Here is a 15,559-nt window from a genome sequence, read left to right on the forward strand (position 1 = left end):
CCCGTTCCCTTCTGCTCCACCGCCCCTCGGCTCCATGGCAGGGCAAGGACTTCATACAATTAACTAGGGTTTTTTATAAGGCACCGTGCATGAGACAACACAACCCTGCCTGGGAGCGTCTGTGATTGGGCACTGCTGGGTTGGAGCTGATGCTCCCCCAGGAGCACCATCTCGGCATGATGGGGAGCCCCGTCCCCCACCCACAGGGCAGGAGCCACTCACTGCCCATTCAGCACAGCCCGGACGCCAACGCAGCTGCTAAAGCCAGACTGATTTTATTCAAATTGCGAATGTAAAACAGAATAACAATAAAAAAAAAAATCCTAATGCAACCCTCACTGGCTTCAGAGCCAAAAGCCGCAGGTAAACCGTGCCCAGGCTTTCCTCCTTCATCCTCCTGTGTTAAGGCTGAGCTCATCGCTGGCTACAAGAGGGAGGAGGGATGGGTTGAGCCCTGGCTCTTGCACCCCCAGCTCCCTCAGGGAGAAATTTGGCACAAATCCAGTGGGGCCAGCCTGGCACGGGCAGGGCAGGGCTCCAGCCCCATGGCCATGGGTGTTAGTGAGTCAGCGTGAAGCTCTAAAGCTCCAAAAGCTACGGGATCACCTACGGCACCACAGAAACGCGGCGGGAGGGCAGATGCGGGGAATGTGGCAGAAGAAAGGGGCTTGCACCCCTGGCCGAGGGGCCAGGCCTGCGGCCTGGGGCTGCACCTCCTCGCCCCAGCTCGCACGCACGTCTCGGCTGTAAACGGCAGGTGAGGGGGCACCCGGCTCACCCCAACCCCAGCCCACAGTGAGCAGAACGACAGACCTGGCAGGATGTGCAATTCTGGCAACTGCTGCTCAGCAGCCTGGGGCTGAGCAGGGATGGGATGGGATGTTGCATGCCAGTGGTCTTGGTGCTGGCAGGGAGAGAGGAGGGAGCTTGGGGTCACACCAGGGGGTCACTGCTCTCCCATCCTAGGGGGTGCAGGGCTGCTGGGCCCCCTCCAAGAGCTGCTGTGACCCTGTCAGTAGTATTAGCCCCACTGATACCCAGTGGTATCAGCCCAGCTTGTGATGTACAGTTTGGCATTGCATTTACATGGTGCGAGGGGGCTCTCAGCAGCCCCAAAAGAGCTGCTCCCGAGGCAGTCAGGAGGTCCTGGCTGCTAGGAGCCCCAAGGCCACTGTCCAAGGGACATATCAACCTGGATAACCAGCATACATAGCTGATGTGGGGCTGGGGGAAAGTGTCATCAGGAGATTGGGGTGGGCATGACAGGGATGCTGGGGGTTGGGATGGTGGGATGCAGCTCCCTCTCTGCTCCTTTCAGCACACAACTAGTAATTTAACCTGCTCCAGAGCCTGTTCCTAAAGATAAAGGTGGCCAGGTTTGAGGTGTGCAGAGCAGACCTGGCCCCAGCAGTGCCGCAGGTGGGGTGGGTTTGGTCTCTGCGCTCCAGCTGAAGCCCTGCGGGGCACAGGAGGCGGGGGCTGCGTGGCCCGGCCCCTCAGTCCGTTTTCCACACCTTGTTGAGGAATTTGACCACCTCATCATAGATGATGAAGACGATGGCCACATCAAGACACACACGGCCCAAGCGAGGCACTGTACCCTTGTAAAACCTGCCAGGCATAGAGAGGAGGGCCGTGAGGCTGGGTCCCCTCACAGCCCCTTCCCTGCCCATCCTCCCCACCAGCCATCCCCACTGCAGAGCTTACGCCAAGGGCCCTTCGTGTTTCATGATCTGGTAGGCACAGTCCCAGGTGTTTTTGTACTTGTGCGCTTCTAGCCCCTGTGGGAAGGGAAAAGCAGGATCAGAAGCCAGAGCCAGGGCTGCATCTAGGGGATTTCAGGGGAGAGGCACAGAGCTGGGGGTGTTCTATGAGGAACTGATCTCTCTCCACTGCTGCAGGACATCAGACCCCACAGGGATATCCCCACCTCTGTGCAAACCCTCCCCATGGCTCAGGAGCAATCCCAGACGTCTCCCAAAGCAAACCTCACAGGCATTATGTGCCTGCCCCAGGGACTGCAGCAGAGCTCCCAGGCAGTGTGTGCTGCTGTCCTGCTGCAGGCAGAGCAGTCCCACACGGGGCCCTGGCACCCTACCTGCATCCTGGTCTTCACCACATCCAAGGGAGTGTTGCCGAAGACACTCGCAGCTCCAGCAAGGGCTCCAAACACCCCTGTTATGAAGGGGTTCATGACCTTGTTGGGATTGTCCCCTGGGAAGGAAGAGAGGGTCAGAGTGGTGGTGGGATTCCCACGTACATTCCCGAGGGAGCACACAAGGAAGGTCCCAGGTCTGGCTGCTTGTGGTCAGGGGAAGTGCTGAGTCAAGCAGCACCTGCCCCACAGAGCCCACGCTGCACCACAGGGTTCAGGGTGGATGTGAAAGGCATGCTCCAGCACTAGGACCCATCAGCCCCACAAGCTGGTGCTACCCCACCCTGGTATTAATTTTCCTCCATTCCAAGTGACTGAGTCATGAGAAATAGGGGTTTTATGGATAGAAAAACCATCGCAACTCCCAAGGGTGCTTGGGGAGCCAGAGGCACAGCCAGGGTGGCCTGTAGGGGCCAAGGGCACCATACCTTTGTACCAGTTCCTGAGGGAGGTCATGACGAAGAAGCGGATGGCCTGGTTTGATCCCTGCTTGAGGACAGTTGCAGTTAAGCCCTGGTAGGTCCCCCTCAGTCCTGCAAGAAGAGCATGTTGGAGGGGAAACCAGCCTCAAGTGGCAGAGAAAAATCTCCCCAAGCCACCTGTCCCAGCCTGTGCCCATCCACCACCTCCCACCCTATCCCCATAGCATGGCAGTACTCAGGGAGTCAGGGTGCCACTCTCCTGGGACTCACCCTGTTCCCGAACGATCTCCCGGACGCCATGGAAGAAACCACGGTATTTGGGGTTGGGAGAGGTCTGGTCATGGATAAACTTCACCTACAAGGAGATGATGTGCTTGTCCTGGCTGAGGTAATGCAGATGTGATGGCCCCAAGGGCTGGCAGCCTCCTCCTGCCTTGTTCCAGGGACAGTCCCAAGACCAGAGCCAACCCATGCAGCCGTGCAGCTCTGGGAGAGATCACAGGGGAAGCCTGTGCCCATGGCCAGCAGTGCATTTTGCAGAGGAAAAACTGGGAAACTGCTGCTGCAAGCAGCCATGTTGGCCTTACACTCATAAAATGGGTGACAAGATAGCTCCTGGGTGTGGGGCTCTTCCCTGGAGTGGGGAAGGGGACAAGGCCACCTGACTTGATCTCCACAGGGTTTTCCAGCATCAGATCCACCCCTAGAAAACTGTCTTGGGCAAATGCATGCAGCCCTCGTTGGGCATCCCTGGGTTTTGCCCCTGCCCAGCCCAGGCCAGCGAGGGGTGCCAAGGCAGGGGACAGTGGCAGCCACACCCACCCACCTTCACAGTCTCCATGGGGCAGACCACGGCCACAGCCTCAGCCACGCCAGCCCCCAGCCCGCAGATGAGGCCCCGCGTGCTGTCCAGCCGCCCCTGCTCGTCTCTCATCTGGTTGCTGAGGAACTCGAACATCCCGAACCTGCAAAGGAGCCAACACTGCCAACCCCTGGGCACATGGACAGGGGTCTGCACCCCCCTGCTCTAGGTCCAGGAGCAGCTGCACACCCTGCGAGAGGACCCTCCCTGCCTGGGAGACCACACAGCTTTGGTAAAACACCAATGGAGACACCAATGGCAAAGCCACCCTCTTGTTTGCTGCTGTTGGGGGTCCCCCCCACTCACCCCTTGCCATGGGGGCACGTACCTGACGGCAGCCTTGGGGATGGAGCCGTACAACAGCGAGCTGAGCCCCCGGTACAGCCCCCGGATGCCATGGTCACGGACAGTCTGCTTCACACAGTCCCCTGCGGCAGAGACCAGCGGCGCCGCTGTCACCCGCCACGCCAAGGACCACCCACCACCGCCCTGCCAAATCCCCCCAGCACCAGCCAGGCTCCCCAGGAGCCCCAGACACAGAGAGGGGCTGCTCACCAATGCCCTTGTAGCGGGGAGGGTTTGCCTTCTCATCCAGCTGCAGCTGCGTCTTCACATACTCGGTAGGGAATGTGATGCAGATCTCAATCCCTCCAGCCAGGCCACCTGCATGGGAGAGGAAGGGACACTGAGGCAGGAGCAGCACTGTGCCCATTTAGTGCCACAGTGGCTGCTCCCAGCTCCATGATGGCTGAGCCTGGGACCTCTGGCAGCCAGGTCTGGGCTGGAACAAGATATCCATGTCCTCATCAAAATCCTGAGGAGTCCACGCAGCAGCAGGGCCTTGTGCCAACCTGGTGCCTTGCATGGGCATCACTGCCTTGCCATGGCAAGAGCTGGGAGGACACTGGGCAAAGGGGTGGGAAAACAGGGCAAAACGCTGCACCCATGGCTGCCTATCTGGTGTGTTGCCCCTCAGAGGCACCTCTCCTCTAGAGCCTCACAAATCCAGGTGAGCTGCCAGCACTGGGATGTACAAACCCAGCGGTGCTGCCCACACCAGCAGGAGCCCATCTGCAGACATGGCTGTGCTGCAGGAAGCACAATTATCATCAAGCCTGTCTGGCTGTCCTGAGCTCCCGCAGCGGTGGCTGCTGGGCACTGATTACACCGGCTGCAGCCTTTCCTGATGGCCTGGGCAGCAAGGGATGCTGGCTCTCAGCTCTGGGGCTGCCCTCAGCACGGCTGGAGCCCTTGCAGCTGGACCCAGCTCTGCTGGGGGAGCTGGGCTCAGCCCATCCGGTCACGATGGATCACACAGCATCAAAGTGTGGCCAGGAACTGGTGAGCAGCAGGAGCCCTTTGTGCCAGCAGCACTGGGAGGAAGCACCGGGCTGAGCTCCCTCAGGTCTCACAGGGCCAACCCTGCTCCGCCCAGGACAGGGCACAGGGCACTGCCACTGGGGTCAACACCACCCTGAGTGCCCCCGAGGATCTCCCTGCTCCTTGCCCAGGGAAGTTGAATCACGCTCCAGCTCACAGGCTGGGCACAGCGTGTGGTCAGGTGGGCTGTCAGCTCTCCTATACAGCCTCCAGTGGTTCCTCCAGCCTGGCCATGTCCTTGGTGTGACTCAGCAGGTCTGTGGTCCCTACTGCCAGGATTGGAGCCCCACCACGGCCCAGGGGACACCCCAGCACAGAACACACTGCCTCTGTAGTAGAGGCTGGGAGTGGGTGCAGTGGTTGTTATCCTGCTCTGCAGTGAAGCACAGGCTGCTGCCACATGGCACAGTTCTGCTTATCAGCACCCCCCAAAGTACCCCCATGAAGGAAGGCTGATAGGGAACACCACAGCCCAAGGCTGCTCCCTGTGACAACAGCAGGCAGCACCAACTCCTTGGTCCAGCAGACTTTCTCATAAAGTCATATTTCTTCTGCATGGACTCCACACATGCAAGAGATCTCTCTGGTGTTGCCAGCTCCCCCCTGTTGGTGCCATTGGCAACTGGCATCCTTGTGAGCACTGCTGTCTCCTTTCAGCCCAGTCCTTCTACAAGGAAGGGAAAAGCAGCCTCCCCTCATTCCTTCCAGCAGCTGAGCAGCACCCATCTTAAAACAGCCTAATGCTGGTTTTTCCCCCCAGACACAAAAAGCACTGGGCTGCACCTCTTACCCAGGGAGCCAAGAAGCCAGGCCAGCCTCAACACGGCTGGGGCAATGCAAAGCTCAGCTTCGTGCTCAAAGAACGTCCCACTCCTCCCACAGACACGGCAGGGATGGGGACACCGTGGCACCGGGTACCCAAGGCAGGACACGCCAGCCCAGCTGGGCAGCATCCCGGCCCTGTGGGGACAGGGCATGAGGCCAGCCCGGCTCTGCCACAGCAAACAAAGGCTCCTTGTTTCCCACTGTGTTCCCAGGGGGGCTGGAGCTGCCCAGCCCAGCCCAGCCCAGGCAGGCACTTCTCAGGCAGCGTGCTGGGTGACCACTGCCAGCCCTGATGCCTCCGTAGCACCCACTGCTCTGGGGGCATGGGAGGAAACACAGGATCAGCTCATGGCACTGCAGCCAGCCAACAGCTTCCCTGGGGCATCACAGGAGGACAGCCACCAACCCCAGAGTCCCCAGCACACCCCTGCTGCCCCTTCAATCCTCTCCCACCCTTGGTGTGTCCATCAGAGCAGCAGACACTGCTGGTCCCATGGCAGAGGTGCTGGCTGAACACTCATTTCTCCTGCAAAGACAAACAACTCCTGCAGGAGCAGCTGGCAGGCCCCAGAGAGCAGCTTGACAAGGAGCAATGCCCTCCAGCTGGGTGCAACAGTCCCCAAAAAGCAGAGCACCAGCTGGCACCTCTCCACACTGCCACACACCACTGTGCCACCAGCCTTGCGCCACCACAGCCACGCAAACACCCTGAGTGCTGCCAAGGCTACTTCCCTCCCTTCCACACTGCAGAATTGAAGTGCTGGATGTTTTAAGCACCATAAATATTTTTTCTCTCTTGATGCCCCAGCACCAGCCCCTGCTCTAGCATACCTAGAAGCCAGACAGCAGGGAGGCACCCAGGGCAAGCAGCAGTCCAGGGGCAACCAGAACCTCAGCTCCTGGCAGCCACACCAAATGCTTCAGGGAGAGATGCTGCACCTCCTGCAACCTGCTCACAGCCTCAGTGGTCACAATTACATGCAGGGCAGGCAGAGGCTCTGCCCAGCATCCCACAGGCAATGCCATCCACAGGAGCCCAGCAAAGGATGTTCCTGGGACCTGGCAGCTTCTGGGGCAATGAGGTTGCCCTAGCCAAGGATGAAGGAACAGGGCACCCACATTGCCAGGTCTCCTCCCTGTTCCCCAGTGTTGTTCTGGCCTAAAATCCCATGGGAAGGTGCACAGAGAGCAGGGACTCTGGACACACTCCATGACTTGTGGCAATTGTAATCCATTTTCTTTTGCCCACAGAGAGGCAGGGTGGCAATGGCCAGCTGCCCTGCAGTCACCTGGGAGTAAGACCCATCAGAGGTCCTGCTCTGCTATCATCTCTCTCCACAGTTTTACCCCAGCAGAAACCTCATTCTATGCAAATAAATCACCCCACTGCCCACGAGCATCAGCTTTGTCCAATCCCCTTCCTCTCCAGGGCTGCAGGGACTTTGCAACCTGTTTACCCGGACTTTAAACAGCAGCTCCAGCTCTTGCAACATCGTGGAGTCAGCAGGAACAGCAGCACTCAGGAGGTGAAAGAGCACGCGGGGCAGCTGAGATGCCGGGCCAAGGCTCTGGCTGTTCTGGATGCAGCGGGGCCAGAGGAGAGGGAACGTCCTTCAGGGAAGGTCGCTCCGGAAGGTGCCCCCCGCGGGGGGATCCCACTCCCAACACCAGGAATTGCTCCCTGCCTGCAGCGAGCCTGCAAGTGCTTCAGCTGCCAGCTATTCTGCCATTGCAGGCTCAGCGGGAAGGGAGAGAAGGGAAAAATACCCTGGCATAGTTTTCCCAGAAAAAGTTTAGCTTTCCCCGGCAGAGAGGCCCGAGGAGGCCGTCCTTTGAGGACACGCCTGCAGCCCTTGGGCACGGCTGGGAAGAGCCAGCAGGAGGGAGAAGAGGGTTTTTTGGGGACAGTGGGAGGGTGCTGCCCCTGCAATGCTCACGCAACACGTGATGGCATCAGCACACGCAGGTTTGGCTCCACACACGGTCCGTGAGCAGTTTGTGGGACACCCTGACCCAGGGACCCCAGCTCCAGACTCAGGGCAGCGCTGAAGGTGGGAGGAGGCAACTGCGATGGGGAAGACAAACAGAGCCCCGGGACTGACACAAACCAAGGCTGCACAGCCAGGACTGGCACTGCCACCCTGTGCAAACTCCTGCCCAGAGGCAAGTGTCCCAGTGAACACCCACTGCCCCATCTGGGAGCCACAGAGGGGCAGGGGGTGGCACTGGCCCCTCTGCCACTCCTGCAAGTGGCTGTGCCTGCAAAAGCATCCTGCTCATGCAGAGTGATGGAGCAGCAGGTCTCTGTGCAGCTCTGATGAGAAGTGAGCACCTGGGGAGCAATTTCAGTCTCTCCATTTTAAGAGGAATTTCACATGCTGACATACCACCACCTGACTTTTTTCCATAAAAAGCACCTTTTAACTTCAGATTTGTTAGGATCCTTTCAGGCCCGAGGAAATTATTCCTAAGGGTCTGGAAGCAAAGCAGCAGAGCTCTCCCAGGGCCCATGCCTGGAGCTTCTCCATTCTGTCAGCCAGGTGACTGAGGATAGTGGGGAGGCACAAACAGGCTCTCAGTGCAGGCTGAGCCCTGAGTCCCCATTTTGGGGGCTCCTAGCACATGTGCAGAAGGTGCAGCTGGATGGGGTGAGCTGAGCAGCTGACATGGGTCACACACTATGGGCACAGGGTGCAATCCTGCCCTACTCCTGGATGTTATGCTTACAGTATGCACCACTTTCACACGGGGACTTGGTGCCCTTTTAATTAACCAACATAGCTTTTGGAGTTGAGGAAATAAGAAAGAAAAAACCCCAAGAACCAAAGACCATAAAGCTGCTACAAATCAGGAAGGCAGAAATACCCATCAGCAGCTTGTGACAGGTCTCTGCAGCCCAGACTGCCGCCTGCTCCCCTCACCGAGACACCAACCCCCCCTGGCAGCCATCCAGGCTGCTCTTCACCCATCCATTGCCATGGAGCAATCCTGCCCTGCCTGCCTGCAGCGGTGAAACGGGTTTAACAGCTCCACCCTCCCGGCACTTCCCACTGCATCTTGTGAAACTGGGGGCTCAGGAGCAGGCAGGAGCCTCACTGGGGCTGCAGCTCTCCAGGACAGCTGCCTCTAGGCAGAGCCCCAGCACTGCTGTCCTCGCCCAGGCACCTCCTCTGGCCACGGACAGTCCTTCACCACCCATCCGCAGCCACATCCTTGTGGAAAACCACCGCGGGGGCAGCTCTGCCACCAAAAGTCTGACTCAGTGCTGAGATGAGTGCTGGTTTGGTTCCCCAAACCAGACTGCCAGAAGTTTATCTGTGTTTTGGTTAGAAGGGAAAAAACATATCCTGCAACAGGTCAGGAGGCTCAGAGGGTGTCTGTCCCCATGCTGGGGTTAGGAAGGTCTCCCATCTGACAGGGGCAAGGCCAGTGGGGAGCACAGGGGTTCAGCATGCCCAGCAGTAAGCAGACATCCACAGCTGTTTTGGTCGTGGGAGTGTGCTACAGGCAGGCTGGTGACAGTCTGAACCCCCAGTGAAACAGAATGGCAAACATGAGAGGTGCCCCTCTGTACCTGTGCCACTGTGGGTAAATAGCCCCGTGCAAACATTGCTGCAGATAACGCTATGGATGGGATGAGACCGTTTGTCCTGAATCTTACTGGAACTGTCCTGTTTGAACAGGCTGTCCTTTCACAACTCAACTCATTCATCACCTCTTTGCATTTCCTTCTCAATATGACAATTAATCATTATTACATTTTAAACTTCTCAGCTGTGACTATGATGGCAGAAGCCATTTCCCTGAGTCGCAGTCACAGTATCTGCCTTTGGCACTGATTCCACCTTTGGGGACTGCCAGGGTCTTTGTCCTGCTCAAATCACCTTCTCCCCATTGCCTTGCACACCTCAAGGTCCCAGGTTTGTCACCATGAGCTGCCTCCTGGCCATCCCACCATTTAACTTCAGACACCAATTTTTCAAGTGTTAAAAACTCTTTTAAGACATGCAACAGGGAGCCAATGTTGGAGCCCAGGCAACAGGGAGCTGATGTCAGAGCCCAGGGCTGTTGGATGACTCCTCCAGCACAGCCCAGTAACTGGATGAAGGAGCCACTGCCAGCACTGAGACTTCCCTGGGGACAGGCTCTGATCTCCCTGCCCCCAGCAAAGGGGAGTGACCGGTGTACCAAGCACTGGAGCACAGAGAGGGAGAAGAGATGGCCAAAAAAAACAATCCCTGCTGTCAAGGGATGACCTGAGACCTCAGGGCACAAGCAGGAGCAGGGAGGCTGCATTTGCATGCACCACACAGCACCATCAGAGCTGAGAGATGCTGCAACATCCCTAAGCTGTCAGCTCATGGTGCTCATCGTCTTGGGAAGATGGACGACTCCTTCCGATCATTTACATCAACCCAGAGAAAATGGTTGCCTGCAGAATGTCAAGCAGAACATCAAGCATGTAAAAATCTCAGAAACTCACATTTTGGAGCCCAGGGTTAACCACAGCTCATACAGAATCCATTCAGACCGAATGGTGGTTTCCTGGCCCTGGGGCTGATATCCTCCTCCCACCAGGAGCTTTGAGGCTCTTACAGTTTTCCACTGCAACCCATGAGGGCTCCCAGGCAGCCAGGGACTTACTCAAGGCTAGCACGGTCCTTGTGCCCCACTCCCCGAATAAATGACAGCCAGGAGACAACTGCAGGGAGAAACCACAGCCAGGAGTGATGTACTAAGGGCCAGCAGACCTGGCAGGACTGGCTCCCTCCACGCTCTCCAATCTTTACTCCTGGTTGTGCTTGGCTTCCACCTGACTCAGCATGAAGGGAGAAACATCCCCTACCCTGCTGTGAGCACCAGACATCTATCTCAAAACCAGGGAGTGTGCTGGACCACAGCCATTCACAGCAGCACAACCTTCCTCACACCCTCTCCTGAAAGCAATGGCCCTGGAAATCCAGATGGACTTGGGACTTCTGAGAAAGGAGACCTGCTCTACAAAAGGCAAGTCTCAGCTTTCACACCCAGTCCCTGACTCCTCTCCTCTGCAGGTACAGCATTTCCTAAGAAAGATAATATCAAGGATTAACAATGAAGAGGAAGCTCCAATTACTATTTTGTTCAGGAGCGAGCTTGGGCTCCCTTGCTAAACTACTTTATGCCCTATCCTCTCCCTGCAGTCCCCCTCCCTTGCCCATGTTCCTCCTAGGACCCTGGTGCACAACACCAGGGTAGCAGCCACAAGCCCTGTGAACTCTTTCCAAATCCAGCACCGTGCAGGACAACATCCAGGCATCCTGCCTCCCTGGCCAGGCAGGATTAGGTGTAGGTAGAAACAGCAACTGTGCAACAGCCCTCGGGTGAGCAGAGATACCATGCAGAGAGCAAGGCAGCTGTGAGCTTCTCTGTGGGAGGGAGCAGACCCCAGGCTTCAAAGCTGGCTAAAAACAGAGTAAGGCTGTACTTAACTCTGGCGAGGGCAGGCAAAGCCTTTCATCAAATGAGCACTGATAACCACGAGCAAAGTTCTCAGGAGGAGGGCAGGGGTGCAAGGCTTTGCCTGCAAATGGCAAAGACCATTTGTGCTGGGCTGGAAATAGGCCAGACTGCAGGCTGACTTGAGCTGACCCAATGGCATCAAAAGGAGCTGCCAACATGGCATCCAAAAAGCCAGGGAAGGAGCACTCTCAGGATTCCCAGAGGTGACTGATGACTCTGCCACCAGCATTCCTGTCTCACCACTAAAGTGCCTTTATTCCAAGCTCCACGCTGCAGTGTGGGCCTGTGCTGGGAGCACAGTAGACCAGCAGCACCCAGCCCTTCAGGATGCTGGTGGGAGGGACAGGAGTCTGGTGGGCAGTTTGGAAACCACAGCACAAAACAGGAAATCTGGCTGTGGGAGGCTGGAGACAGGGCTGCGCTCCCGGCCCACCTGCTTACAGGTTGTTATCCAGCAGAAGAGGCTGAACTGCCTTCATGTGCTCAGGCCACACGTGGCCACAGCAGCACCAGCAGCGTTGTCACTGCAAGGTGAAGTGCTGCCTTGGCACACAACAGCTGCTTGGACAAAGGAGGGCCCATTAGCAAATTAATTTTTAACCTTGCATTTTGTCTGTTGCGACAATTGAAGGAGAAGAGCTCTTGGCAGACAGAGCTTTACTTGCACCTCTTCAGAAAAGAGCCAACCCCAGCCTGTTGAGGTCTGGGCAGCCGAGGGAGCTGTGCCTCCCCGGCAGAGGATCCCAATTACACACAGGGTCTGGGAGCAGATATGCACCCAGGGAGGGATGATGGCTTGTTTAACTCCACCAGCACAGGCTGATGAAGCATAGCAGGAATGTTCCATCTTAACACCTCCAGCTCACCAGAACATGGAGTACACATCCCTGTTGTGCAGACCGATGTCAGATGAGAAACTCTGAGAGCGTCAGCAAACCCCTTAAAGTCAGCAGAGACAGCCACAAACAGCACTGCATCCCCCAGCGAGGGGCTGAAGGGCTGAGCAGACCAGGGCACAGGGAGTTAACAACAGCTCTCTCCCATTTCTGTGGTTCTCTAATACAATTAGATGCCACAGAGGCTTGGCTGGACTTCTGCCCATTAACCAATTACTCTGATTACAGCCTGTGAGGAGAAGACCAGCATCTCAATAGGGTCCTTCTTCTACCACCTCTGCAAGTCTGCTGCAACCTCTCTTGCAGGAGGCTGATTCTGGTAAGCTGATGATCCTGATTATAGATCTACACAAGATCTATGAAAGTATCCTGGTACATTGGTCCAGTCAGTGACAACCTGATGCTTTCACTGCACATGGACAGCAAATTGGGAAAAACTGGGAAGGGTGGACAGGAAGGAAACATCCTATCATTTCCATCCTAAAATTGGATTAAATCCTATTTAAAAGAACTTTAAGTCAAGAGGCCTGAAAAAACCAACCCATTTTGAGGTGGGGGAGCAGGGAGGGGCACAGAGCTCTGGAGGAGCCTGGTCTCACCGAAGGGTTCACTTGAATGAGAAGGCACCCTCTCGTTGGAAGCTGCCTCCCTCCTCTTGGTGCCCTAGCCCTTTGGCCAGGCAACCGAGTGATGGCAAAGTCCCTTCCCGGAGACGTGACCCTGGGAGGCTTCGGCACCCTTTGCACGCTCCAGCGGCCGCATCCACGTCCGACAGTTCTGGTGCTGCGAGCGAGGCCGCCCGCCGGGGCGGGGGCAGCGCGGGAGCGGCCGCGGCTCCGCTCGCCGTGCGGGCAGAGCCCCGCTGCTCCCCGGTCCCGCTGCTGGAGGCTGGAGCTCTGCCCTTGGAGGGGAGCAAGGAGTTGGACAGACAAAGGCACAATCGTAGGAGGGGGAATTGGCTGGAAAACACAAAAGCTCTAAACATGCCAATCATGTCGAGGCTGCGATGGCTCATTTCAAAACAAAGACGCTAATCTTCACTCTGGGAATTGTCCTGCGACTGGCAGGAGAAACCAGGGAGCTAATGAACAGCTACAAAGGAGTTTAACAAGCCTGCGACTGTCTTGGACTCCATTCAGCTCAGAGCTTGAAACAGCCACAAGCAGGAGGCAGAGCATTAACTCTGCAGTTACTGCTGCACTCGGTGCAGTTACTGTTTCGATCCCATGGAAGTGGTCAGAACTGGACGGGAAAACACGCCCTGATCCGAGAGACTGATGCTCAGACACAAAGGAGGGACCAAGCAGCCTTTAGAGCAGCTGTATCAGCGCAGCCTGTGGGACACAGCTGGGGCAGGGACAGCCGACTGCTGCTGCTTCAGCCCTGTCCCTCAACACCCTCGGGGGAGCATGTGGGGCCCTTGCTGCCACCAGCCTCTCCCATCAATTCCGCTCCCTCCTGCTAAACCCCCGAGTGCCGCTCGCCCCGCGTCATGTCCGAGCCCACCAGCACCTTCCCGGCTGGACCACCGGGTGCAGAAACAGCCTGGCAAGAGCTGGGGTCTCCGCGGATAGCGGGAGCCCCGCAGCCAGCTCCAGGCTCGGGATGCAGCTGCGGGAGCTCTCTGGCTGTGGCTGAAGGGAAACCCCGGTCCAGCGGGGTCGCCTTCCGCGGGCAGCGGGACAGGGGCGGGCGGCAGTCCCGGGATGGAGCAGCACCTGCGGGAGCGCCGCCGCCCCGGGGCGGGCCCGGCAGCCCCCGCCCAGCCGGATGCCCACGCTGGCACCGGCGGGGCGAGCCCCGTTTCCAGGAGAGCCCCGGGAGCCCCTTACCTGCCAGGATGGCCTTGCCGGGGTGCGTGAGCTTGGCCTTGCCGGCGGGGGCGGCGGCGGCCAGGCTGCGGGGCGCGGCGGGGGCGGGCATGGCCGCGCTGCTCCGCGGCTCCGGTGCCCGCCGGCGGTGGCCGAGCCCTATTTCAGAGCCGCGCCCGCGAGGGGCGGCCCCGGCGGCGTCACATCCTCGCGGGGCGGGGCGGGGGCGGCCCGTGGGGACGCGGGGAGCGGCTCCGCGGGGAGTGGGCAGCGGGTGGACGGCGGCAGAGCAGCACCGTCACCCAGCCCGCCCATCGGTGCTGCGGGAGTGGGGCTTGCTCAGCGTGCTCCCAGGAATCCACGGGGAAAGCCTCCGTGTGGGTTCGGAGAGATGCCGGTCCGGCCGCAGGGAGGGACGTGGGCAGCGGCGCCTCCTCTCCTTGAGCAGCATCAGCACCTCCGGGCACGCCGAGGCCACGACTAGCTCTGAACCGCCCCAAAGCCCTCGGTCAGCGAGGATACACAACAGCGCGCTCCTGCGCGGTTACGACGGTCCGAGGGAGGGAAAGGGGAAAGGTTTGCTCATCTCAGGCCCTTGGCTTGAATCCTTTCCCTTTCAGTGAGGAAAGGAGACCAGGAACTCCCGGGGTAGGAAGCACATATGAACGCCCAGCAGAGACGGAAGAGAAACAAAAACATTCTCAGATTAAAAGGCTGCTGTGAGTGCAAGGGCAGTCTGGGCTTAGCCGAGGTTGGTTGGTGCTTTTGTGGTTTTTTTTGGTTTGTTTGTGTAGGTTTTTTTTTGGGTTTTTTTTTGTTTTTTTGTTTTTTTTTTTGGGGGGGGGGGTGTATTAGCTATTGCTTCTCCATGACTGGGCTGTGCAAATTGCATTAGGATATTTTTTTTGCTTTATTTGCAGACAGAGGAAGACTGCTATGCTGTAGTTTATGTCCAAAAACTGTATTTACAGGATGCAGGGAAAGAAACCAACATTGTTTTCATTTCCATCCAGGTTTTCGCAGAAACCAGGGAACACTGGAGCTGTACTCCAGAACTGTGCTCTCCCTTACACCTGGAGCAGCCACATTACTCAAAAGAGCAAGCATTTTGTGCAAGAAGTCACCTCCAGCTATGCATAAAACATGGTCCTGTCCAGACTTGCTCTCTATGTGCTTTGTGACATGGTTTTTGCTTAACAAGGCTCAGCAATCCAGCAGCTGCCAGCCCCATCCAAAAGCTCACTCTGCAGCTATACAGCCCTGGCTTCGTGGCTGAGCTGCTGGCAGAAAATGCCTTTGGGAAACTGAAGCATCTTTATTCAGCCAGGGTTAAAAGCAAACATACTTGCATTGCAAAACTCACCCTCAGGTGAGATCAGAACTGTATGTGGTTTCACAACAGAGTTAAAATAGGCATAGAGTAGTCTCATGCTGAGTCTAAGCCCCCCCTCCTTTAACACAGCACAGTAAAGGATGGGAGGAATTAACATGTGAAGGGAAGGAAGAAACAGTCACAGTCCTGGTCACAATTGCAGAGCAGCTACTTATATTCAGGTTAGCATTATTAGAATGGTAAAGATAAGATAAATTCTTTCAAACACGGCAAACAAACAAATGCATTTGGATTTCTGATTAACCTCTGCAACTCCTCATACCTTTCTATGAAATCATCATGGCTTCCACATCTGCCTGTGGACACGTACAGC

General features: G+C 57.3%; 1 protein-coding gene across 1 annotated transcript; it reads right to left on the reverse strand.

The window, feature by feature from the left end:
* Positions 1-252: 252 nt before the first annotated feature.
* Positions 253-13,976, reverse strand: SLC25A1 (solute carrier family 25 member 1). The gene is made up of 9 exons (XM_021549843.2): positions 13,875-13,976; positions 3,995-4,102; positions 3,768-3,867; positions 3,404-3,542; positions 2,848-2,932; positions 2,584-2,688; positions 2,099-2,214; positions 1,708-1,781; positions 253-1,611 (listed from the first exon to the last, which is right to left on the reverse strand). The coding sequence occupies exons 1-9, from the start codon at positions 13,963-13,965 to the stop codon at positions 1,497-1,499; spliced, it is 933 nt and encodes a 310-aa protein (XP_021405518.1). The 5' UTR covers positions 13,966-13,976; the 3' UTR covers positions 253-1,496.
* Positions 13,977-15,559: the final 1,583 nt, after the last annotated feature.

Source organism: Lonchura striata, chromosome 18 (genome assembly GCF_046129695.1).
Source record: "Lonchura striata isolate bLonStr1 chromosome 18, bLonStr1.mat, whole genome shotgun sequence".
Classification (NCBI taxonomy): domain Eukaryota; kingdom Metazoa; phylum Chordata; class Aves; order Passeriformes; family Estrildidae; genus Lonchura; species Lonchura striata.

What these genes read in the sequence shown, in the direction of transcription:
- SLC25A1 (XM_021549843.2), bottom strand. Translation starts at nt 13,965, where the DNA reads ATGCCCGCCCCCGCCGCGCCCCGCAGCCTGGCCGCCGCCGCCCCCGCC. An exon ending in TCCCCGCTACAAGGGCATTG is followed by an intron (nt 3,868 to 3,994) that starts GTGAGCAGCCCC and finishes TCTCTGCCGCAG; the next exon opens with GGGACTGTGTGAAGCAGACT. An exon ending in ATCCCCAAGGCTGCCGTCAG is followed by an intron (nt 3,543 to 3,767) that starts GTACGTGCCCCC and finishes GCTCCTTTGCAG; the next exon opens with GTTCGGGATGTTCGAGTTCC.